Source organism: Peromyscus maniculatus, chromosome 7 (genome assembly GCF_049852395.1).
Source record: "Peromyscus maniculatus bairdii isolate BWxNUB_F1_BW_parent chromosome 7, HU_Pman_BW_mat_3.1, whole genome shotgun sequence".
NCBI classification, from domain to species: domain Eukaryota; kingdom Metazoa; phylum Chordata; class Mammalia; order Rodentia; family Cricetidae; genus Peromyscus; species Peromyscus maniculatus.
The window spans coordinates 71,765,396-71,792,621 of NC_134858.1; the positions used below are offsets into that span (position 1 = coordinate 71,765,396).

Sequence of the window (27,226 nt, forward strand, 5' to 3'; positions counted from 1 at the left end):
TATTTTCCATAAGTAAATTAATGGCCTTACACATCTGAGTTCATGTGGAATACATCCGGGTTGGCTGAGACAGTCATGGCTCACGGCTGTGGTTCCAATGTGATTATTAATAGCTCACTATTTCATTCTAAAAAAGTAGTCTGATCCAAACAATAAATAACACACTCATTTAAAGGAGACAGCCTTTGAGTGAAGAAAAATATAGCATAGGCTACCGAGATTAAACTATCAATTTTAAAATATTCAAATAACCCTGGTGGTAAAATTACATGAGTATGTCAAAAAGTCACAATAAAGAGAATATTTATTAGTTTTCTTTTTATGTTCGGGGAAGCAAAAATACCAGAGTCACCTTTGAGAAAGTTGGTGATGCAGTACAAGAAACATTATTCATGAGGCAAATTAGGACATTCATTCTTCATTCAACATGAACACTACTATGGGGTGACTTCCTCTATCGGTCATTGATAAAAACAATAGGCACAGAAAACAGTGCCCTACGTTTCAAAATCCGCTGTTAGATTAATTAGAAATACAGTCAACTCACTAAGCAGCTCACAGAATTCTACCATGTCTCAGACTTAAATTATAAAGCTGACAATTAAAAAAAAACAAGCAGTCTTTTCTATTAGCCCCGGTGAGATTATAGACTTTAAGACTGGAGGTTTTGTAGAGCAGACTCATAAACCAGTTTGAAGCCTGAGACACAATTTCATTTATCTTTATATTCTAAGCTTTATAGTGTCGCGGAAAGTGTCCATCTGTTCAGCTGAGATTGCTGCAATGGTGAGTGGTCAGGAAGACTTAGTAGAAAAAGGTCAAAGGGGCCTCTTGACCCTGCGGAACGTGCCAAGGCCATTGGAGCATCGGGGCTGATACATAGTGAGATACAGTTGGCTGAAGCAGGCTGCCTTTTAATTGGTAATGATAGTGAGACTACACAGGGAAGTCATTGGCGAAAGAAAACAAAAAGTGTCCAATATAGTAATTTATTACCAGGCAGTGGGTCTCGAGTGCCGGGTTGTCTTACCCCTGCCGTGGCGAGAGCAAGGGAAAATGCACGCCAGCACTTAGCTGAAAATGGATGCCCTGCTGGTACCTGGGATGCACGGTGGCCCGCTGATTGCCTGTGCCATTAGTTTGATAATACTGTCTCTGTTGTGAGCTCGGCTCCCCAAACTCTCCTGTGCATCAGCCACAGAGGGAAGCCTTTCTCTTTTGTCTACTGTTTGCATGGCCAGTCAGGCCACCCTCCACCTGACCAGATGGACCCAGATGATTTTATTGCCAACAACTACATCCAGTAACTTAGGGCTCTGACAGTCTCGAAGAATGGCTGACACTTTCATTTGCACCTTATTGTCTGAGTGACACATTGATGGTGTTCATTGCTGGCGGCCCCGTGATGGCTCCCGGATTTCATCTTTGTGAGACATGAGCTTTTCATCAGCCGCATAGCCCTGCCTGCTATGGTGTCCTGTGAACTCAACTTATTTGTGGTGAATGCTTAAGTGTATTTGGTTCAGGAAGAGCAAAGCCCTTTGCTGATCTAATTTAGTAATCAATTTGTTTAAATCCCTTTAAAAGTGGTACCGGTTTCTGACAATAAAAAAATAAAATTCTTGTGGTTAAATATGAATGATCTCCTTTGAACAGCTAAAATTTTAAGTAAGAATATTTTTTTCTATGTCTATTTATCTATATGACTATTTTTCCTGTGTGCCATGTGTGTGTCTGCAGAGAACTGGAGTGACAGATAGTTGTGAACCACAAGGTGGAATCGGGAATTGAACTCAGGTCAGCTGCAAGAGCAACATGTACTCTTGACCACTGAGCCATCTCTCAAGTCCCTGTAAAAAATGTCTTAAGTTGAACAATGTAGCACTAAGAGTGGACACTAAAGAGACTCTCCAAACTGCAAGCACAGACGTGGTCAGATAAACCTTATTTTAAATTCCCAATGCTAAATGTGAGGGGCACTTCGTGCCTTCAGATTGTGTTTGTGTGTGGTAAATAGCTTCACTGCTATAAGCAGGTTAAAATATTTAAACATAAACCCTCGGAACTTCCTCTAATCTTTGTGCTGTGTGTGGCCAGGATCGCTTCATTTCATGGCTGGCAAAATAGCCTGCTTTCCTCAAACCATAACACAATTTACCCCTAAGATAACTGTATCAACTCACTATTAAATTAGCACTTAGGATTTTATCCAAAACTTAAATTTGACTTTGATTTTACAACTAGAATTCGGCTGAATATAGAATGTTTACAACTGTGCACATTTTCAATGGTTAAAAATCTCTGCTCTTACATTTATTTTGCATAGGTAAATTAAATTCTGTGTTATGTGATTCTCCATGGAATGTCTTTGATTGCAGTTAAAATTTGACCTTTTAAGTTTAATTCTGGAAACTGGCAAATTGTTGAAAAAGACAGACACTTACAAGCACACATATGCATGTACACACACAAACACACAAACACACTCAGCTTTTAACTTAAGCAAACAGTAATGTCCCAGTTAGGGTTACTATTGGTATGATGAAACACCACAATCAAAAGCAAGTTGGGGAGGAAAGGGTTCATTTGACTTATACATCCACATTGTAGTCAGTCACTGAAGAAAGTCAGGACAGGAACTCAAGCAGGGTAAGAACCTAGAGGCAGGAGCTGATACAGAGGCTACAAAAGAGTGCTGCTTACTGGCTTGCTCAGTCTACTTTCTTATAGAACCCAGGACCACCAGGCCAGGGGTAGCACCACCCATCATGGGTTGGGCCTCCCCCATCAGTCATTAACTAAAATAATGGCCTATAACAGGCTTGCCTACAACCTGATCTTAGGGAGGCATTTTCTCAGTTGAGGCTCCCTCCATACAGATAACTCAGCTTGTGTCAACATAAAACTAACCAGCACAAACACTATTATTCTGAGGGCGGACATTACACAGGCCCAAAGCCAGAAAGACCCAGACTGAATGTAGCCTTTCACCAGCAAAATGGTGGAGAGGCTTGAAGGCTGGCTCTCAACACTGCATGGGTTTCCACAAAGAAAGTCTGATAGGCTGGGCGGTGGTGGTGCACGCCTTTAATCCCAGCTCTCGGGAGGCAGAGGCAGGTGGATCTCTGTGAGTTCAAGGCCGGCCTGGTCTACAAAGCAAGTTCCAGGAAAGTCGCAAAGCTACACAGAGAAACCCTATCTCGAAAAACCAAAAAAAAAAAAAAAAAAAAAGAAAAGAAAAAAAGAAAGAAAGAAAGAAAGTTTGATAGGCAGTGTGCCCCAGCTAGGTCCCATTAATTTTAGAGACAGTGGTGCTGAAGGCTTAGGAAACAACAGGGGCCTGAGATTTCTAGGCTAATTGCATCATCTTTCTGAGGAAAGATGGATGAAGACATTTCAGAGAGGAAAAGAAAAATCTCACATAGCCTTCCTATGCCTTGGGAAGGATTGCTCGGCTTGCTTGGTGAAAGTCTGCTTGGTAAACATTTCGTTGTTATCAGTACATGAATTCATTAGTCAATTTATTAATTGATTTGCTATTGGGATAGAGACCAGGCACTCATTATGCCCTGGGTCATTAATCTTTTTAAACTAAGACATTCTGTAGCCAATATCTGCATCAAATCTATATTTTTAGAGCAAATGATTCCAAAGTGAAAACTGCATGGCATTGTTTTAATGTTAGAAAAATGTAAATTTTTCTTAACCGTATTTATTAGGAATTCCTCTTAACTTGTGTTTTAGAGCTTAGAATCTGATAAAAAAGGCACTGAAGCCTGCAAAGGGGGCACCTGATTACCTGGCGCTTTCAGCGTGTCTGCAAAATGATTAGTCTTAGCAAGAGGGTGGAGAGAGGGGACCCACCGTGAGGCCCTTCATCAGCTACTGGAAATGTATCTTGTAAGGGAGATAGCTGAGTTCCCAGAACCAGGTGGATCCCAGTGGTAAAAAGCCTCCAGGGACAAGGTGAGACAGGTAAAACAGTATCTGAACTGCACTTGCCATGAAATTTTTATGTGATTATGTGTATTAAATCAGTTAATGCCTTGATGTATTTGAGGAGGGCGGGGGATTGCAAGAGGCTTTCCTCTTCCTGGATATCATGTCAGTAACATGTACATTAAGTTGACTTTTCAGGTATGGTTTCTATGTCATTTAAGACTTTCCAAAATACAGTGTAGCAGTATTGGTTTTCATACATCACTAATGGACCAAGGCTGAATTTTAGGAGTGAGTGCTTGACAGAATAGAGAAGACCCTGACATTTATGGAGAGGAAAAAAGAACAACAAAACCTTGCTAGCTCTTAAGATCTCAGCACTGGGCCCACCTCTGCTATTAGGCTGTGGACGTGATGCTTTCAAGAGTACAAGATAGAAATTTGTGGGTTTGGGAGGTGTTTGTGTTTTTTCATATGGGATTTAGACTGTGTTATAGATGCTGGTGCTGATCGGTAAAATTTAGATTAAAAATAGTTCTTGAGTTTAGAATAACAATATTTGGCCATGACAGAGAGATGTCTCAGATGTTAAGAGCACTGGTTGCTGTCACAGAGGGCCCAGGGTTTGATGCCCAGCTCCTGTACTTGGAACACACAACTGTCTGTAGCTCCGGTTCCGGGGGATATGGTGCCCTCTCTTGGCTCCTGTGGGTACTGCATGTACACTATGCATACTTAACGTGGCAAAAACAGTCATAAACATTAAAAATAATTCTTGATGTCGAAGTGTGATGATGCACAGCTATAATTTCAGCACTTGGGTAGTGAAAGCAAGAGGATGGCAAACTGAAAACCAGCCTTCCCTCTCTGTATGCTGCGACAACGCACACACAAGGATATATAAAACAAAACCTGGTGGACCGCCCACCTACTAATGTTATTCTAGTTTTTCCTTTGGGAAAATCTTTGATGGGAGAAACCACTTAGGAGTCTAGAATATTATGTAGTCATTACTAGTTTATACTGTATTTTGATACTAAGTCCTATGTTTTAGGATTCAATATTATTTCATTTGCCTGATATGTTTGCAAATTAACATTCAATTAGTAATTAAAGGTGGATGGTAGGTCCTTCCATAACAGAAGAAGAAAAAAGAAACCCCAAGTTAGCTACTATAGTTACAATACATGAATCAAATTATTTTAAAGCAGTAATTATCAGCCCTAATTAAAATTATACCATTTCAGCATTCAACTGTTATTTAGAGTTTTTACGTAAGTTTTAGCAAATATCAATATTTAATAAAGAGAACTAAATGCAGAAAACAAGGTACCTCTATTCAAATATTGTAATGGTGGGCATCCTGCTAAATAATTGATGAATCAAAAACTCTAATGTTAAAAATGTTAAGCAAAGTAGTTGAATAAAAAAACTCCTATGAAAATATTACCAATTTGAAAATATAACATTCAGTTATAAATGGCCATAAATACAGAAAAAAAACAGTATAGATAATCATGGAAGAGCCCATAAAAACTGTATTTAAAATACTACTACAAGTAGAAAAGCTGTTGATTTAATGAAAATATGTACTCCCAGAAGGAAAGCACAGTATTTTAAAGATATTCAAACTCCCAAGTACATACTTTTCCATATTTATTTATTTTAAAGATTTATATTTATTTTATGTGTATGAGTGTTTGCCTGCATGTAAGTATGTATTATGTATGTATGTATGTAAGTAAGAATGTATGTATGTATGTGTGCCATGTGCATGGAGTGCCTGCAGAGGCAAAAGGGCATCAGACCCACTAGAACTGGAATTCAGACAACGTGAGCTGTGATGTAGGTGCTGGAAACTAAACCCAGGTCCCCTGGAAGGGCAGCCAATGCTCTCAACCACTGAGCCTTCGCTCAAGCCCCAAATCTGTGTATTTAATACTGAAAAATGTCAAACTCTTATTGGTTGAACTTTAGGAAGTGCATTATAAAATTATAGAAAAGAAAAATATAGGAATCGAGCCAAGAAGAATGCAAACATGGCAGAATGGTGGATGAGAACCCTTCTATCTCTCTCGCCATCCATCCATCCTGGAGCATGTTATGTATAACAAAGTGATTGGGTTTGTGCTCCCTCAGGAGCAGATAACTAGACAGATGCAATAGAATAAAAAGGAGCTTGTTCCTTGAAAGAGATGGAACTTGAAATCAAGAGAAGAAACCTCACAAGTGGCTTTTGTATAATTCATTGTCATTTTATATAAAGTATAAAAATCATATACCCACCTTACACAAAATATACTCAGGACCTGGCAGGTTTTCCACACAGATTTCTAGAAAAGTATAAAATGTTGTAATAGTTTTTAGTAATTGTGCCATAAAGGGCTTAAGATGGTCAAAGAAGTATGTTAAAATGGTTGTTTTTATTTTTAAAACCATTTTAAATATATAACAGAACCTGTGTTTTAAAAGCTTAAGGGAAAGCTGGGAATATCTTAGTAAAGTATCCAATAGATTACTATCATATCAATAAAGGGGTTCTTACAGTTGATTAAAGAATAGTAAAATGACAAACTGTATAAAGATTGTAATTTGGGCCACAAAAAATATGGGTAGTGTGACAGTTTGCTGGTCAGCTTGACACAGTCTAGAATCACCTGGGAGGAGAGTCTCATGAGGAACTGACTACATTAGGTTTGCCTGTGGACATATATTGTCTTAAGTTAATTGAAATGGGGAGACTCAGCCCATGATGGGCAACACTTTCCCTAGGCAGAGGATTCCAAACTACCGAAGAGTGGAAAAATGAAGTTGAGCCCAAGCAAGTGTGTAGCAGGCTTCCGCGTGGACTGCCAGCCCCCAAATCATGACACAGAGACTTGTTATTCGTTATAAATGCTCAACCTTGTCTTATCCTTGTACCACTAGCTCTTATTACTTAATTTAACCTGTTTCTCTTTATCTATGTTTTGCCTTGGGGCTTTTTTTTTTTTTTTTACATTTCTTCCATTCTGCATGTCCTATTCCATGTCTGCATGTCTGGCAGCTGCCTGGCTAGGCCCAGGCATCTCCCTCTCTTTCTCCTTTGTTCTCCTCTCCCTTCTCTCTCCTTCTATTTATTATCTCTGCCCACAAGCCCTGCCTATCCCTCTACTGGCTAGCTGTTGACCATTCAGCTTTTTATTAGACCAACCAGGTGCCTTAGACAGGCAAGGCAAGGCATCATTGCACCATTAAACAAATGCAGCATAAGCAAATGTAACACACCTCTACATAGTTAAAGTAATATCCCATAACACAAGTGAACGTGTACACATTCCTTTTCTCTGCTCCTACCTATGAATGTGATGTGACTAGCTGTTTGAAATAGCGACCTTGATTGATCCACAGTGATGGACCTGGAATTGTAAGCAGAAACGTACCCTTCCTCTTCGAGGTGGCTCTTGGTCAGGGTCTTTATCTCAGCCACAGAAGTGAAACTGAGGTAGTTATTAAACACTTCTCACTGAAACCCAGCCATGCACATTTCCTCTCTTTGTGATAGTGACTATGAAATGCTGACTGAAGAGTTACTGCTCCGCACCTGCCTTTGCCAAGTGTATTTGGGGGCATTCTCCAGCAGCCATCTAACAATTTTCCCTTCACTTTAAGGTATCTCTGTCTCCTCATTCTGAGATCCCACTTCAAAGAATTTTAAAAAGTACCAAGAACACATTGAATTGTTTTAGGTGTTTGTATTTATAGAAGGGATATGAAGCAGGTATTTATTTATAGTCTGTGGAAAGAGCTTAATCAAAATCCTTTGCTTTCTCCAATTTTAAACTCATGACCAGGAAAATTTCAAAGGGAAATACTGTATTCAGGAGTACAAAGACCAGGAGCGAGAACTTTCTGAGTGAGGCTCTGAGTGCGCAGGAGCCCATGGGCCCAGGACTGATCTTGGCGGAACGACTTTTGACTGAACTGTAATTAGGGCTTAGATGGGCTTAAATGGGTTTGGAGACATTTGTTTCTCTCTTAGGAGTCAGTTTCTTAAGTGAATTTCTCTGGTCAGATGTAAGTAAGACACGGGCTTAAGGGGGGGAGTATAAGAATGAGGCTTAATGGCTGGATTTTTAAGTCATCAACAATAACAGCATACTTAACAGTCATAGTAGTAACAGTCTTCTGGCTTTGTTACCTATTGCAGTTTAAGTTATATTTTCATGTTTGCATGAATGGAGGGAGAGTGAACAGGTATTTATTTGTGTGTCATGGTGTCTATGTGTGTGGAGATAAATGGCTTAAAGCTGGTCTCCTGTGCTATTTTGCTTCATTTGTTCCTTTTTATGCCCTGAGACAAGAGTCATTTATGAATTAATTTGTGTAGTTCCTTATCTGTCTCCACTCCTAGCCTTTGCTGATCTGCCTCTTAACTTCTGTTCTTACACTTCTGTTCCTGTGCTTTTCTGGGCGGCGTGTGTTGTGTTTGCCTAATTTCCTTTACCTGACAGAATGCCCGAGACACATGGTTCATAAAGAGAGAAGGTGTATTTTGCTGGCTGGTTTCAGGTGTTCAATTCTTGGTCAGCTGGCCCTGTGGATTTTAGGCCTTTGGTAAAGTACATTTGGGGTGAGGTGGGGGTGCTGCTTGTGGTGGAGCAAACTTGGTCAGCATCTAGCAGCTAGGAAGCAAAGAGACAGAGAAGCGAGGGTCAGAGTCACAGCATCCCAGTTTCTCCCAGTAACCTCACTTCAGCTGCTGCAGGGTCCCCCAAAAGGTGCAGGTGCAGTAAACTCAGGATCAAGCCTTGTCACATGGCCTTTGGGGCCCTCTGAAGCTCGAATCACAGCATGCCAAAGCCCGGTCAATTAGCACTATTTTCTTTGGCAACACTGATGACTGTTTTAAAAGAAGTTATTGTTTGGTATAATCAAAACATAGAATTTTAGCCGGGCGGTGGTGGCGCACGCCTTTAATCCCAGCACTCGGGAGGCAGAGCCAGGTGGATCTTTGTGAGTTCGAGGCCAGCCTGGGCTACCAAGTGAGTTCCAGGAAAGGCGCAAAGCTACACAGAGAAACCCTGTCTCGAAAAACCGAAAAAAAAAAAAAAAAAAAAAAACATAGAATTTTGTGGACATTTTAAAACATAGACAAAAGGAGCTGCTGGCAAATCCATATCTTCATAAATGGGGTTGTATTTTCAAAAGCCCAGTCATCCCCATCAGCAATGCCTGCGGACCCCCTGTCATGACATCATATGTTTGGTGCACCCTTGCCTTATTAACAGCCACGTGACAGTTCTTTAGGAATACACACCTGATGTATTTAGACAAATCAGGTCATAGACTATTTATGATGTAGCTTATAGACATAAAAATTCTGTACTGCACATTGTTTTTGTATGACTTTCTGTATGTTTGAAGTTGTCTTGAGGGATGAATTAGTTTTAAATAATTTCAATATTAAATGGCATATAATATTTTAAAGATTTTAAAATATAACACCAGCTGCTTTCCTTGCAGCAGACACCATGTATATTCATTCTGTGGTATGTAAGAGGGCTCATTTTCTCTATGAAAACCAGTTTTTAAAAAATACTGATCTTGTAAACCCAACTTCTGTCAATTTTAGGCTAGTATCCTAAATGTTAGTCCTACTACATTCTCTAAAAATAATAGGCAAAGTATTTTTTAATCTCTAAGAACAATAATTATCTGAATTATCAAGACATGTAAGGAAGTCCTGAGATGATAAAATCAAAATGGGAATACAAGCTCAGTAAATTATGCAGAAAGCTGGAAGGTGGTTGTGTCTCTGGGAATTTGGATTAACTTTAACCAGTCCACAGGTGATTAAAGAGAGTGTACCCATCCAGGCTGTGATGAGATATTAGTAATAGCCCAAGTTCGTCATTCTGGACTCACTTCACACTCAGTGAGAATGTGAACCAAGGCTGAGATTGTGTTCCATAAATAAGAAAATGCAACTCTGTGCCTTTGTTGGTGTCCACCTTAGAGGATGGGGGACATAGTTTTGACAGAGAACTGAATTCTGTGATGTTAGAGTCAGAATTTATAATCCATACAACAAACGTATGAAAAACTTTGAAACTAAACATTGTATTTTACAACTGTCCTGTGGGTGGCAACCCAGCATATGAGGCAAGCACCAACTCAATTTTTCTCTCAAAGAATGTGTCCTTACCCTTCATCTCAAGGGGCTCTCCAGACAATATCTCATACAAACAGTCACACGCAGTCATCACAGGAAATCACAGGCAGAACTCAAAAGCAGAGTAACATAAAATAAGCATGTTTTGGGGAGAAGAAAGCAAAAATACAGTCTTAAAACTCGATTGAGAAGGAATCAACTGGAATTTGGGGAAAAAATACACATCAGGATATTAATGGCAAATGGAGCTTTAAAGAAAAAGTAGACAGACAGAGTGACAGACAGCAGCTGACTTCTCCCCTGCAGGAAAGGAAGGCAGAGTCTGCAGAACAAGGCCTTCAAAAGGTCGTGAGACAGGTTGAAAACAGTGCGCTCAGCAAAACTGTCTTTCAAGAAAAACACTGAGAGGCTAAAACAAACTTAAAAGTTGATTCTTTAAGAAGAATATCAACATTGAGAAACTTTTAGCAAGAGAAGAAAAATGCAAAAGAACCCACAGAGTATTGTGAAGGTCAGCACATGGCCATCAGATGAAGATATCTATGGAACAATTTGAACAATTATTAAAAACTATTCAAAGATGTTAATTGTGATCTAAATAAGTGAGAAGCATGTCTTGGAACGTGACATATGTTTTCTAATCTATAGGAAAGCTTTGAAGGTCAAGGGGGTGGAGCAAAGTACGGTGACCTGCTTGATTAGATGTTGTCCTTGTTTTTAGTGTTATTACACAATTTTGTGTCCAGTGGTAATAAATACATCGATTGACGCCCCAAGTAATTAGACCAGTGGGCAGAGGGAAAATTCACAGCAGTCACTGGGGCAGTTGGACATCAGGATAGCAAAACGTGGAAACCTTTCTCTATTGCAGGTCAATTCCAAGAGTGAAAACTAAAAAGTAATTAAATTTTAAGAGTCATAACAATGGTCAATTTTGAAAAAAAAAAAACTGTAGATAACTATTTTATTTTCTCTGAGAAGATAACATTTTTATAAAAAAGAAATTCAGAAAGTATAATTTTCAATGTGTTGTCTGAATTTGAGACCGTTTAAACTGCCATATTCCTGACTTTCACGTGAATGTGATATTATGCTCTTTCCCATTTTCATTGATTCACCCTGTTTTTGCTAAATTTAATTGCTGTAACATACATATTTGTCAGTGATGCTTAATATGTCAGTTGAGGATACATGTGGAAGATTTTAAGTGGAAGCAAAGGAATCATAAACTTGAGACCTTCGGTTCTAGTGGCCAGTTCTGACATCAAGGCATGCTCTGCTGCAGAATCCAAATGGGGGCAGTTTGTTCATTCCTTCAGTGTTAGTTTCTTTGGTATCACCTATTATATGTTTGCAGCATACATATATACACACTGTATATATACATATACATATGCATATACATATACACACACATATATATGGAATAGGGCTGGAAAGATGTCACAGCAGTTAACAGCATGTATTGCTCTTGCAAAGGACCAGAGTTTGGTTCCCAGCGCCCATATGGTGGTTCCCAACTGACTATAACTCCAGATGCAGTTAATCTGGCACCCTCTTCTGGTTTCTTTAGGTACCTGCACACATGCAACACACACACACACACACACACACACACACACACACACACACACACAAAATGACTTCTTTTTAAAAAGACTGATCTACAGCTGCTGTTCTCCAGAAATCTAGTTCAAATTTACTAAGGGGAAAACCTTTGAGGAAGGAAAGTTTATAGTGATTGTCAGCAGAATCTATGATGCTCAATTTAGAAGGGGAGTTTCATAACTAAAACAAAACCAGTTGTTGTGGCTTTTTTTTTAGCAGAACTTAATAATTCTTGCCTTTAACTGTAAGTAAATATTTCTTCTTCTGCCACAATGGCATCATAGAACCTTAATACTTATTATGAATTCTGATATGCTCATATCTTTCCCCTCAGGTTGCTGATGCCACATCAGTCCCAAGACCTTTCAATGTCTTGCCTGTGAAAACAAAATGGAGTCATATTGGCTTCCACGTTCTCCTGTTTGATCTGGAAAATCTTGTGGAATTACTGCTCCCCACTCCCATAAGTGATGTTGACCATTCTGGATCATTCTATGGAAGTGACATCTTGAAGAGAGCCAAGAGCACAGTAGAGAAAAAGACATTGACAATGAAAAGAAACAAGGCGTCATGTAGCTCTCTACAGGCTGAGGCACTCGCCAAGCCAAGTGGGGACAGCCTGCCCCCCGGGGACAATGTCAGTAAATTTCCAGAGGAGAGTGATGGCATTAAAAGACAGAAGAAAATGAAGAGCTCCAAAAAGACACGCCCTAAGCCATCCAGAAAGGTTGATGCCAGCCTCACAATAGACATGGCGAAATTGTTTCTGTCTTGTGTTTTGCCATGGGGAGTGGATAAAGAGTTAGACAGCCTCTGTACCAGGCATCTCAGCATCTTAAAGCTGCAGGGTCCTGTGTCTTTGGGGCTCGCTTCAAATGAAGACCTCTTCTCCCTGATGCTACCCGGGTGGGATGCATGCAATACTGAAATGAAGGAGTACTCAGGAGTAAATCTGTTCTCCAGAAAGGTTTTGGAGTTGTCGAATAAATACACAGCCACTCTTCCGGACCAAACTGGAAGTCCCAGGGGCCTAGGAAATCACTGTGAATCTTTGCAACAGTCGGATACTATAGTGTATTTACTGAGCAGACTCTTTTTAGTTAATAAGTTAGTTAACATGCCTTTGGATCTGACCTGTGAAATGGACAGGTAAGAAGCTCTAGGGAGACTGTTGGTTCTAATGGAGTCATCAAGGCTGTTATGATTATCCTCTATGTTTAGCTCTATCATCTTCTTCCTTCTGTTGGGAGACAGTGTTAGAGATGCAACAACTTTTTAAATTCAGAACCCATTTAAAAAAATTTCCCATTAATTCATTGGGTTGGAGGATAATTATGTGTCTATATGTTTTAATATTCATTTAGGGGACCTGAAATTGAGTCTCCAGCACTCACATGAAAGCTGGGTGTGGCAGTGGGTACTTCTAACCCCAACCTTGGGGATACAGAGGGAGGTAGATCTCTAGATGTGGCTAGCCAGCTAGTCTAGCACAATGGATGAGCTCTGGGGGGTGTCAGTGAGAGGATCTATCTCAAAATAAAAGGTCAAGAAAGAAACTCAACATTGACCTCTGGCCTCTACCCGCATATGCACACACATACACACACTTGAATACACACATAAACACGAAAATAAAATTAGAATTAATATTAGTTTACTCAACAAATATCCATTGTATTCCTATGTGCTAGAACAGTATCTAACATAGAGTTAGATGCTTAGTGAGGGCATAGATGGATTGACGTGCATACATACATATGTACTTACATATGTCCATACATAAGTCCATATCGTGTAGTCTATTTTACATGGTGTGAGTTAGGTGTGAACAAATAAGTCTTAGATAGGTGCTTATGATGGTTGGAAATGTCATCTCTTAACTCATGCCACAACGTGTGGTGTGCTTTGCTTATCCAGATAGGGGTGGTGTGATTGTGCATAGGTTGTGCCTTGTTAAAGTCCCAGCTCACCAGTAATGGATGGTAGCTGTAGTTTAATACTTAGCAGTTGCTATGCTATGCCTTTACATACATAATTACATTTTTATTCTGATTTTATTAAATTGAATTCAGTTCACCAAATACTTATTAAAGTATATCCACAGCTTATGGCCTACAGAAGATAGAGAAAATAGAGTTTTGACTGAGGCAGGGCCTCACTCAAATAATAAAAACTCTACACATAAAACAAATAAAGACTGCTGGAATAAAAGAAGGGGCCAAGGAAAAAGGCATGTGATGTGAGTGGTAGGGGTGAGAGGGTGAGACAAGGTGAGTGGTTGGTAGGGGTGAGAGGGTGAGGCAAGGTGAGTGGTTGGTAGGGGTGAGAGGGTGAGGCAAGTCCACATTGCTGTTCAAGGGCAGAATTGGACCTCTTGCACTGCAGGGTGGGAGGTCTCTTCGATCTGTTGCATGAGTGCTCAGGTCAGCGAGTGTCTGTCCCAGATGCTGTGACAGAGCTCCTGCCCTCCAGTGCTTCCAGTTGGTTGGGGGTTCAGTCGGATCCCACGAACTTCTCTGCTGCTTCACACTGTAGTGATGGTGTGTCACGGGTGTTTAATATCCAGTGTGCTGGTGTGGATGGGGAGAAAACAGAGGCTGAAGTGGGGGGCGGGGTTCCGCTGCGTATGCACAATATGACTCTACTTTTTTGTTTATTTTGAACGCCCAAATCACACACACTCCTATATACTTAACAACAAAATTAAGATAGACTTAAAAACAACCTCCCCCTCTCCCTCACTAAATGTTTATATAACAGCAAGGTATGCTTCAACTATATTATCACTCTTGAGCTTGAAAACCCAGGAGAGAGCCTTGCCTCCACTGTGGCACTACTATATGATTTTGGGCTAGCCATTTAACCTGCCTAGACTTTACTTTCCTTATATACAAAGTGAGCTGGGGAATGATTGATGCTAAGAATCCTTCAAATTCTCTAGATTTTGCGCTGCCAGCTGCCCCCCCCCACACACACACACATCAGGAGGATGCAGGGCAGAGGTTTGTTTTTAATACAGAATCTGGGGTGGAATAGCTGTCTGGGGTCCTGTGGTTTGAGGGGCTTTCAACATGCTTATCATTAAAAGGTCTTACAAAGTCACCATAAAACCATCTATGCTTCAAAAAACTGCCCATTGAAATACTAGGTGTGGTGGTGCATGTCTTTAATCCTAGTACTCCACTGGGGGTGGGGGGGATGGGGGGGTGGTGGGGGAGAAGGCCGGCTGATCTTTGGTCTATATAGGAAGCTCCAGGGCAGCCAGTGCTACATAGTGAAACCCTGTCTCAAAACAAAGCAAAACCCCAACTGTCCATTCAATGAACTCTAGAATGGAGATGTGGAAATGAGAACTTTTCTAAGTCAGCTCTTCTGAGTTTGATCTACTGGGGCCAGGGTACTATGTTTTATTGAGAAATTAAAATTATATGTTCCTGGATATGTCATATCAAATCCTTCCAACAAATTTGTCTATTTTGCCAACACTTCATTATAGTTGTGCAGGCAGAGAAATCCCTGTGTGCTTCCCAACAGGGTGTGTGACTGCACTGAATGCGAAAGAAACAGCCTGTGGCTGCATCCCTGACAGTGTCAGGGACAGTGACCCAGCACAGAACCTGACAGTGCCTGGGAGAGTTCCCTGGTGGATGGCAGCTGAGAATTCTTAAATCAGTCATAGCAGTCAGACACTTTGCTCTGCAGCAGCAAGGCCTCTCCTGTAAAGGGGGCTGCAGTTCATTCTGATACGCTAAGATTTGAAGATCAGTTGAGAATGTATGTAGATCAGAGTTGAGGAATTAAGTCTAGAAGACAATGATGAAAATAACTTGTGTTCAACCCCCAATTTTCTAGGGTAGTATTGAGCATGTGTCTTCCGTTTATCGAAGATTTTTCCATACTTTTAAAATAATATCCCTTAAAACTTTTTTCTCAACAGACCCTTCAAAATGGAGTCTGTACACAACAAGGGGAAATTCCATGGAAGTGATATTTTGAATATATCAAGTTTCTACGGTCACCCAAGAAATGGTAAGCGAGCTAATGACACAGATATGAGCTGGTGTATTTTTTTTTCCTATAAAGTAAAATAATGGTTCTATAACTGGATGGCAATGCTTATATAAGTAACATTGTAAAAATGCATAGATTGCATCCATTGGTTTCTAGATGCCCAAGTAGCTGAGACTTCTCAGTAGATGGGAGGTTTGGATAGTAAAGTTCTGTGTGATTTATTAGATGATTGATTGCATCCATAGCTTTATCATTCCCCGCCCCCAAGCTACTGTCAGAGAGTTTTCTTGCTATTTCAGGAGGTTATTTTTATGTGTGTAACAATCTCAAATTCTCCTGAGTAATCGTCTCAGCCTTTAGCTTGTGTTTTGATGCCAAATGGCCGATGCATCTCCCATTTGCCTCTCCAAGTCTTTGCATCCCAGGGACCTCTCCCTCAGTCCTGTTGCTCAGGTCTAGAACTTGGATGCCATTGTCTCCCATTTTCTTCAACTCACACATCCCATGTCTAAGCTTTCCATCATCCCAGAGTTCTAATGCTTCTGACTACCCATGGCCATGCCCCGTGTGTGAGCCTTCACCCTGATGTGTTGCTGAATGGCTACAGTAGGTCCCTAACCACTCACCACTCCTGACTCTTAAACTCTATTCCCAAGTAGGACATCTCTGTCTGTCTGTCTGTCTGTCTCTCTCCCTTCCAGTGGCTTCTTTTTCACTACATTTCCCTAAGCCTAAGACCCTGCTTAAGTCACTACTCCTGCTCATCATGTCTTGGTTCAGAGTGAAGTTGGACTTACTTTTGTCTCTTTATCCTTAAGCAACAGGACAAGCAGGTCCTAAGACCTCAGCACTAATTCTGCCTTTGCCTGGATTGTTCCTTCCTCTGGTGTCCACAGAGCCCTACCTGCTCTCCTTCCATTCATCTTCATCCTCCAAGTCTTCCTCAAATGCCCCCACTCCTCTCCATAACATCCCACCTTTTTTTCCTGTTGTACCGTTCTCCGTACAGTTTCATTTCTATGACAGTCTCATTCATATTATGTCTAGTGTCTAGAAGGACTTGTGCAATTGTTCTGGATTAGTGTATAATGAAACTAACAAGTGAGTAGACTTAAAAGATACGTGCTGACCAGAACAGTTTCTGAGAGATGGATGAAATAGGTGAGTGGGGTTCAAATTCCAGCTCTGTAGATTACTATGTATACACCCTTGGGGATGTCTTTCACTTTTATTAAATCCCTATTCAAAATGAGAATAAGGATCCTGGCCTGATTTAATGCTACCTCTGTAGCTAAGCATCACTGACCTGTGTTACACACTGGCTCTACAAGACTATCATATTTAAGGTTCTTTCTAGGAGAGTTTACAAATAGCATTCAATTATGGGGTCCTGGTGTGTTCCAAGAATTCTGTTAATGGTTTGCATATGAAGTTTCACTTGACATATAAAGAACCCTATGTATTAAAAGTATAAGAAGGCTCTGTTATTCTCAGAAAAAAAAACCAAAAAACAAAAACAGGGCTCCTAAAAATTAGATGGATCAATGACAGACTGCTGGTACCAAGAGAAGCAGCTTTGGCATGCAGATCTGACTCTTTCCTTCTCCCTTCATCAAATCACTCTTCCTTTGCATGTCTTTGACAGCATCCCTTCCAGGTAGCCCCTGCCTTCTTCTTAGTGTGTAGATGCTCTTAATGGGGATGCTTCCTCCACTTGAGTTTTTTATAGGGCTGGGAAAATGATTCAAATTTAAGGTTTAACATCTATGTATCTGTAAAGACCAAGTAACTAACCAGATCCAAGGGTGTTCCTGCTTCTCCTGTGAGTCTGCACTTGAATAGCCTTGAGAGTTAGTGTTACTGCTGAGTTATATTGGTGTTTGGGTTCCATTTTTTAACAAGTAAGATTAGGTTAGAGGGCCAGAGAGATGACTGGATAGGTAAAGTGCTTGCTGTGCAAATTATGAGGACCTGAGTTCATATCCCCGGCACCCACATAAAATCCAGGGATGGTGGCACATGATTGGAATCTTAGTGCTGGGGAAAGGGGGGCAGCAGGGACCCTGAAGCTTATTGGCTAGGAGGCCTAGTCAATCAATGAGCTCCAGGTTCAATGAGAGGCCCTGCTTCAAAAACTACAGTGGAGAGCAATTGAGGAAGACACCTGATGTCCAACTCAGACCTGCATAGGTACACAGATACACACATGTCTCACACACACACACACACACACACACACACACACACACACACACAGCTGAAATTTGAGACAAACAAAATACCTCTTTTTCATAATGGAGAAATGAGATGAGCAGAGAGATATAGGAAAAGACGCACTTCTTGGCAATTGATTTTTAAATCCAAAACCCTGAAAAGTGAAATAACACCAGAGCTCTCTTTTTCAAGGCTTGACAGGAACCAGTGCCCACTCCTGTTAGCAGAAATGGTGACTGAGTAATGCTGACAAGGTTGGGATGTTTTCTTTTCATCTTTACCCCTGAAGTTGCAATTAATTCTATGACTCCCTGACACTGCCAAGAAAAGTTGGCTCTGGTATCTCTATCATATTAAAATTTTAACATCGCATTAAAGCATACTGTGAAGTGCCCCACGATGCCAGTAAGTAGTTACAGTGGAGCCCGAGCCTTAGCTTTGAAGGTGAGTCACAAGGTCAGCAAGATGAGAGAGGAGAAGAGGAGAGAGATCAAAAGAAAGTATCTTCTTCTGCACTTGTGGAGCTGGGGGAGAGAGTTCAGAATGGGCCTGCTCTGGAAATAGGTCTGTGCACCATGATTGGTTATTTCAAATTCTTATTACACACTCCTTTAGGAAAAAAAATCATAGTAATAAAGCAATTTATTATCAGCTTCTTTATGTTCTTTATTTGCTTTATACCCAGGATGTCTGTTCCATCACCATTCTTTGGCCACTAATATAATTTAATAAAAATATACATATGCAATATATACAAACATACATATAGAATGTATATGTAATATATATTTATATATATAATTTGTTTCTATATAGGATGTTTGATAGAAAATATAGTGGATAAAAACTAATCTTAGTAGTTTTTACTAGAATGTCAAACATAAATTAATACCCTAATTTAGGAGACAAGTATAATTGCAGTTTTCCCAACATGGAAAGCCTCCATCATGCTTCCATATTCTACCAGGACCTGAGACCTGCATGATGCCTTCACTCATCAGAGAGCCTTAAGAGATTGATTTTTTTTTTCATTTAGATGATTATATATACATTTTCAATTAATGAGAAGGCACTTTTATTTTTATTAATTGCTCTTTTGTGTGATGAACTGTTAGTCTCGGTATGGATCAATGTACATAGAACAAGCCCCTTCTCAAAGTTAGAATTTCCCACTGGACTTAAGGCAAAGATATAAAGGGTATCAAATGAGACAGCCTTAGAAAAAACAATGCCTCACCACGCAGCATGAAGCATTAATGTTTTACCCATCAGTAGGAGATGAAGGGCTGGATGAGAACAAGCCAATGCAGTCTCTGATTTTACCTATGATGGGTGCCAACTTGTGGCAAGCCTGAGCTTTTTGCATGAGGAGGTAAGAAACAGAAAAATCCAGTGCTTTGACCTAGTTTGGCAAAGAGTAGAAAGATGAATTAAGTATAAAAGTAAATGCAGCTTGACAGTGTCTATGTTTGTCTAATTAGTCTGACTGTATCTGAATGTCATCTGAGATACTTTCCCAGAGTGCTACTGGCTACCGGTTTCCATCCTTGGACCTGCTAAATCACACCCCTTGAAAGGTTGAACCTGAGCTTGGTGTTTGTAAAAACAAGCATCCCCAGATGGTACTAATGTGCAGACAGCATCAGGGACTGAGAATGAGTTGCATTACTAAAATGAGTTTTCTGCATTTCTAGGTAGGAATGAGTATCATACACCTGAGGCTGACACCTCACTTCTGAAGCTAATCTCCTGTTGGAGAGACCAGGCTGTACAGGTACGACATCGTCCACATGCCTCATGCCATCAGAGGAGATTCCCGCTACTAAGATCTATTGAATCCCCTCTTCCCTGGGAATGCAAGTTGGCAGTTATTCTTATCCTGCAAGATGGCTTTCTAGACCATTCCCTTCACCAAGCCCCAAGTATGGACAGGGATCAGACAAAGCATAGAGATGTCCCATAAGGATACACAAAGGTGGGTACAGAGAAGAGTGGCCAGAGGAGGTGGGGTCATCCTAGCAGAGGTAACTCCTTATCAGATGTGAATTCTCTTGGAAGCAGATTAGTTGTTATTTGGGTTGTGACTTTAATTGGCCATTTCCTTATGTGAAATTAGGCGATTTAGAGAGCAGCTTTGTATGATATCCTATTCACGTCTCTCTTCCAACTTCTTTGGGTCCCTGATGGCTGCTGGTAGGTCTGAACATGGCACAAGTTTTCTGCACCATCTGAGAAATATGAAAACAATATCATTAGGCAAAGTAATTAAAAACCCTTCTCAAGTGCTTTTTCAGAATCTTACATTTTCCAAAGAATACAAGGCTAGTGTTTGCGCCCAGACTTTTTCTTTATTGCATTTTATTTTTTACTGTTATTAGTTTACAGTGTCACACACGTGTGTCATGAATAATGACCACTCTCACCTCCACCCCCCTACCACTCTTGTCCACCCTGCCTCCTCTCTGAAGATCTCCCTCTCATGTTCCTGCCTGTTTGATTGGCTTGATGACCTGATAAGATTAATCAGGGCCATCTGTGTGACCAGGGGTGTGGAGACTGTTGGACTCAGCTACAGGCACACAACTAAGGACAGTGATGTCCTTCTCCTAGAATCTATCAAGAGCTCAGAGTTCAGAGGTGAAAGATAGAGCCCTTAGTCTCTCCCCGTGTCCTGACTGATGGTTGGTAGGGTAGGTCTGGCGTGGGCCCGGTGCAGGTAACTGCAGTTGATGGTTGCTTGGGTCTACGGATGGGCTCCTTGTAGCCCCTTCACCCTATCTTTTGGCTCTCCCCACTTGCTCTTTTGCAATATTCTCTGAGCCTTAGAGGGGGTGGTATAAGTAACTTATTTAAGTCTGGATCCACATCTGCAGGTGGGGCATCTGTGAGTCTCTGCATCATTACTGTTACTCATAAGGAGAGATGTTTGATGTTACTTTTTAGCATAATGGGATAGTATTATTTATGGAAAAACTCAAAGTTCTGGGCTTTGGATGCTTTTTTTTTTTTTACAAGATTGCTAATAATTTGGAATAATATTATATAATTCATGAAAATAAAAACTGTCCCAGGTAACTGAAGCAATACAAGCTGTCCTCTTGGCTGAAGTTCAACAGCACATGAAGAGTTTTAGAAATACACCCATCAGTAGTCAACCAGATCCGGTGGCAGAGCACACCATTTGTGAAAGGATGCAGATCTCACCGAAGACGGGGTGGACTGAAGAAATAGAGCTTTCATATGTGGGAAACTCCTCCCCTCTGAAAAGTAAGTGAGCAGTTTACCTGTGTATTTTTCCAATGGAGCTTTCCTAGTACTTAGAATGTGTTGGGGAATATGAGTTTACAGTGTATCATTTCCTCAGGAGTGGAGGAGCCACATACTCCATTTCTGACCTATTCTATTAACAGTTTGTTCATATCATTAAAGAGCATCTGATTCTATTATAGTTATATTTTATAGAAGGAAATTTGTATTGTATATAAATAAAAACAGAGTGAGGATATGTGATTGAAAACCCAAGTTCTAATCTCTAGCACTCTCATAAATATCTCAGCAGTGTTTCTCTATAACCCGGAAGAAAATGTAGGGCTCTATCATGGCTGTCTCATTTCTCATAAGAAAGGAAATAGCCAGGTTTCTTGAATGATCTGTACAACGTGCAGATGGGAAGGAGTCAAGGGATGTGGAAATTAAGTGATGTGTATTTGAACTTCGTGACTTGCTACTTAGTCAGTTTGCAGTGTCTTCTTACATTTCACAGTGTGTATTTCGTCAGAGGTCTTAATATTTGCACATCTGTGCTTCAGGTAAGGATGGATCACCTTATCTGAGTTTACAATTTCACACTGAGTACATTCAATTCTGAATAGCTTTAGTGAGAAATTGTATAACAAATACATTTCAGAGTAGGACATTCCTGTTAACATTTATTTACTCTTATTTTATGTGTATGTGGATTTTGCCTACATGTATGTCTGGGCATTGTGTGCAGTCAGTGCCTGCAAAGGCCAGAAGAGGCCACTGGACACCCTGGAACTACAGTTACAAAGAGTTATAAGCTGTTGTGTGGGTGCAGGAAATTAAACTCGGGTCTTCTGAAGGAGTAGCCAGTGCTTTTCATTGCTAAGCCACCTCTTCAGCCCAAGACTTGTTGTTTTAAATATGGCAGAGGTTTCTGTTATCATACATATTTTGGAAGCTATTTTCCTTTAATAACTCTGTGTGTGTGTGTGTGTGTGTGTGTGTGTGTGTGTGTGTGTGTGTGTGTACATGTATGAGGCTGGAGAATGATCTCAGGTATCATTCTTCAGGAACTACCCTTCTTGTCTTCTGAGATGGGGTCTCTCACTAGACCCTAGAACTCACAGGCTAGTCTGGCTGGCAAGCACACTCTCCTGATCCTCTTGGCCCTGCTTGCCCAGTGCTGGGATTCTAAGCACACATACTCACATGTGGCTTTTCTAGTGGATTCTGGGGATTAAACTCAGGTCATCCTTCTTGCATGGCAAGTACTTTACTGATCAAGTTACTTCCAAGGACCTCACTATACATTTTTACATTATATATATATTACTTTGAATAATACAAGCAATTACATTAAATAAAGCATTTGGCATAGAAGGGGAGGCTTTGTAGATAAAACTGTCACTTTGGAGTTATTGGCTAGATTTAAATTTCTTGTTAAGCTGTGGTGGAATGAAGGTGATGCCTCAGAGATGGATATTGAAAATAATCTTTCCACATGTTCCATATCCAAAGTTTTATTCAGAAAATTAAATAACAAAGCATGTTATATTTTGTTTGTTTGTTTTTAACATAGAACCATGTAATTATCATATGCATCTATTGAACAGGAAATTGAGTTGCTCTGTCTTTCAGGCCAGGAAAGGGCTTCCTCTGTCTACAAAACTAGAAGGGAAATCTGTCTAACTAAAGGAAGAATTGGATGTATAACTAAGTATATCATAAGGAATAGCTTCCTTAACTGTATTTATGTACTAAATGTATCTTCATTTAGCCTTAGCAGGGTCTCTATGCCCAAGTGAGAAGAGTTAAGTTCTTTCTGGTCACAACATTGCCTAGAAAATTTCCATGTGATGCTAAATTAGCAAGAAGCAGAAATACAAAGGGACATGTCATGGGAGATGTGTGTCAGGAGCATCTATGGTCCTCTCTCTTCCAGAATAACAGTGGCAATGATAATGCCCATCACATTCATACAGTTTAGTGCGTTCATAATTCTTTGTATAGTCTAACTTATTTAATAACATTCTATGCAGACATGTATATTTTCATACCATTATGTTGTAAGTATGCCAAACCAAACCAACCAACCAACCAACCAACCAACCAACCCATCTGTGATGTATGATGACTGAAGAGAACTCACTGCCCCCCCCATATACATTCATAACTGGCATCATACTAGATGAGGAAGAAACCATCTTTAATACTCTCATCACTTTTCTTCATTATAGTACTAGAAATTTCTTCATTATAGTACAAGAAATTTCATCAAGCAAGAGAAAGAAATAAAAGACTTGCAAATATGAGAGAAAGAAAAATCACCCCTGTTTTCAAAAAGACTCCACCAAGGTTGTTAGAGCTAATGAATGAATCCAGTAAAGTTGCAGGATACAAGATAAACATAAAAAATGGTAGGTCTTTTATATAACAATAATGACTTTGCTACAGAGGAAATGATAAAAGCAATCCCATTAGGGAAGAGTGCCAAAGTATTTTATTATTAATTGGTTCACTATAATTATATGTTAATAATGGTAATCCCTAGAAATAAGCTTAACCAGGAAAGTAAAAGATGTTCATAACAAAAATTAAGAAACACGGATGAAAGAAAGATATATATTAAAACGTGGACAGACCTTCCATGTTCACGGATGGGAAGAACTAACAGACTCTTCAATACGTGGTGTTGGGAAAGCTGTTTCAGTCCCTGAAGAAGGTTGAAACTGGAGTCCATTGCTCACCCTGTACAAAAAATTAAATTAGATCAGTGTCAATGGTGTAGGATCTGATCATCTGAAACCATTACTGAAACAGAGGGTATGCACATCAAGATATAGGCATGGATGCCAGTTTCAAGATAGGACTCTGAAAGCACAAGAGGCCAAAATGAGCATTGTACCAAATGGGATTGTACCAAACTAGACAGCAAAAGCAATAGCATAGTAAAGAGAAAGCAGAGGAAAGGGAGTAATTATGTGCCAACTATTCATCTGACAGAGGGTTGATATCCAGAATATATGAAGAACTCCAATGTTTAACAAAACAAAGAATCTAGTAGAAATATGAAAGAAGGATCTGAATAGTCCTAGGAAGAAAAAAATAGAAATGACCAGTAAATGTGTGAACATCATTGAATATCATTAGCTGTGCTATTGACTATGTCAGAGGAACACAAATCAAAAGTATCAGGAGGTGGAGCTTATCCCACTCAGAATCACTGATATCAGAATAAACATAAGAAACACTAGGTGAGTGTGTGGAGAAAGGGGAATTTGTATATATTGATAGAGATCTGATTTGGTACAGCCTCTTTGGAAAATATTGTGAAAGCTCCTCAGAAAAATAAAATTAGAATTAATATATGACCCAGCTAACCCACCCATGAGTGTAAATTCACAAGAAATGAAATCTTCATACTATGCCCAGGCTTCTTATGACCCTATTCACAATAAGTAAGATTTGGAGTCAGCCTAGGTTCCCATCAGCAGATGAGTGGGTGAAGACGGTGTGGTATGCAGTACACAGTGGAATGTTACCCAACAATGAAAGACCAAATCCTCTGATTTGTGGAGAAATAAATGGAATTCGTGGACATTATAGTAAGTGAAACAGGCCAGACACAGAAAGACAAATATGTTTCGTCTCAAATTCAGAAGCAATTATCAGTCATCTTGAAAGCAGCGTAGATGTTACCAGAGAGGAGCGCTATGGGGGTCATGAGGGTGGAAGAAGGATGAATAGGTAGGATCTACACAAACCACATCCATGTATAGAAAAGTGTGAGTTTCTTTCCTTTAATAAACACAATTAACGTTTTTAATCTACAAATGCATTATTTATTCTTCTGTTTGAAATAACAAAAGAATAAAAGAAAAAGAGAAAATCTTGCCGTAGACATTACTGCCAATGAGTGATATAGCCACACATTACCGCATACTGTCTGCTGTCCAGCTTAAGTTCTTCAAAGTTTGCATGGCGTCATTCTCCAGCTGCCCACAGTTACTCTTCTCATCTCTTTCTCCAGAATGACATGCTCAGAGGGAGGCTTTTGTGAATGTGTGTGTGTGTGTGTGTGTGTGTGTGTGTGTGTGTGTGTGTGTGTCGCTTGGGGATTGTTGGCAGTTCACTATGAGATGTCTTCCACAGGCTTTGTTCCCCAATGGATGGCACTTTTTGAAGGATGTGGAACCTTTACATGAGGGCCTTCTCTGGGCCATGGGGGTAGACCTCATTTTTAGCTCAATCCCCCACTTTGCATCTACTCTCTGATTCTTTATTTTATTGTATTTTTTATTTATTTATTTATTTTTTTAAGATTTACTTATTTATTTTTTGTGTATACAGTGTTCTGCCTGTATGTCTGACTGCAGACCAGAAGAGGGCACTGGATCTCATAATGGATGGTTGTGAGCCACCATATGGTTGCTGAGAATTGAACTCAGGACCTCTGGAAGAACAGCCAGTGCTCTTAACCACTGAGCCATCTCTCCAGCCCCCTCTTTATTTTATTTTACAGTAATTACAAAGCAGCAAAAACCCAGACACTTGACAAGATAGCAGAAATAAAACCCTCTAGACCAGTGGTTCTCAGCATGTGGTCATGGCCCCTTTGGAGGTTCAAGGACCCTTTCACAGGGGTCACATATCAGATATTCTGCTCATCAGATATTTATATTACAATTCATAACAGTAGCAAAATTATAGTTATGAAGTAACAAAGAAATAATTTCATGGGTGGAGGTCACTACAACATGAGGAACTCTGTTAAAGGGTTGTAGCATTAGGAAGGTTGAGAACCACTGTTCTAGACCAAATCAATGAATACATATTAATGCCTAATCTCTACGAAGCTCTGAGTGTGTACTCTTATCAGCCATTGCACCAGCAATGCACTTGATTGTAAAGGTTTTACTTTGGAATATAAATTGATGCTTATGTAGATTTACTGCTTAAAAAATATCTAAGAAGTTTTACTGAAAATTACAACTGATAAACATTAAAACATAGAACTGAAATGTTAGCTGAATAAGTTAGCTGAAAGGGATAAGCAGTAGATATGTGGGAGAAACAGAAAACCTTCACAGGAGGGTTGGGTATTTAGCTCAGTGGTAGAGTGTTTGCCTAGCAAGCACAAGGCCCTGGGTTCGATCCTCAGCTCAAAAAAAAAAGAAAAAAGAAAAGAAAACCTTCACAGGTATACATTAAAATATTTGATAGACCATTTACATTTAAATGTCAAAATATTAATGGTTTTGGTATATATTAATAGACTAAAATAAGGAAGGCATCTATCATACATTATATACTTTCTCAAAGACACTAGTTTGGACTTGATGGATGCCCTGTCTTATTTTTAGCTCCATATAAAACTGAGACACCTTATCATTTAGCCTTTGTACCTATAAGCTCTACTGAATTCCTTTGTTGTTTCTGGCTTCTGTGAATTGTCTTAAAGATTCCACTGACCTTGAAAAACAGTTTTCTGCTTTTTTCCCCCTAAAAGTTGTTTAATTACCCACAGAGGTTAAGACTGATGTTTTCTGTGGTATTATATGAAAATCTGGAAATTTTGTCATCTTTTTAAATCCAAGTCATCAGAATCCTAGCCTGGCTCAGCTGTCCAGAGACGGTGGTGTCCAGGAACAGAGTTAAGTATTTCCTTGATAAAGGTGTGCAAGCACCATGGCATCGATTATTGTCCACATACCCATTTAAATTTATTGACAGAGAAAAAGTGATCTAGACTCCCTCGCTGAAATCAATGTGTTTTGTGCTATTGTTCTCTGGAGCTGAGGCCGGCCCCCTGACACAGATCATTCAGGAACAAGGATGGGGCCAATCCGTCTTTTTCTCTCTCCACGCCTAAGGCACTCTTTCACCTCCTAGCCAGTCGGAAGTATTTATTGAATAGATGAATAAGCAGATGAGCAGTGGGAAATTTTGTTCTGAAGATTCGGCCAACTGCTAGTTAGTGAGAAAGGGCATGGATGGGGCCGTCAGTTGATCTCTGTGCTTTAGCAGCCAGGATTGATCTTGATACACATTGAAGTT

At 39.9% G+C, this 27,226-nt stretch overlaps 1 protein-coding gene and 1 long non-coding RNA gene across 4 annotated transcripts in view; one reads left to right on the top strand and one right to left on the bottom strand.

Annotated features, from left to right (window-relative positions):
* Positions 1-27,226, top strand: part of Wdr72 (WD repeat domain 72) — a 173,670-nt gene that overhangs the window by 84,038 nt on the left and 62,406 nt on the right. For all 3 annotated transcript variants that reach the window (XM_076576691.1, XM_076576690.1, XM_076576689.1), the window contains 4 exons: positions 12,036-12,850; positions 15,639-15,730; positions 19,621-19,700; positions 20,998-21,193. In XM_076576691.1, coding sequence (XP_076432806.1) covers positions 12,036-12,850; positions 15,639-15,730; positions 19,621-19,700; positions 20,998-21,193 — 1,183 coding nt within the window. The remainder of the gene's footprint in view (positions 1-12,035; positions 12,851-15,638; positions 15,731-19,620; positions 19,701-20,997; positions 21,194-27,226) is intronic.
* LOC121830901 (uncharacterized) overlaps positions 18,400-27,226 on the bottom strand; it is a 79,284-nt gene continuing 70,457 nt past the window's right edge. Inside the window, exons 3-4 of the long non-coding RNA XR_006074207.2 lie at positions 23,812-23,917; positions 18,400-20,154 (exon numbers count right to left, since the gene is read on the bottom strand). This is a non-coding gene — a long non-coding RNA (uncharacterized LOC121830901). The remainder of the gene's footprint in view (positions 20,155-23,811; positions 23,918-27,226) is intronic.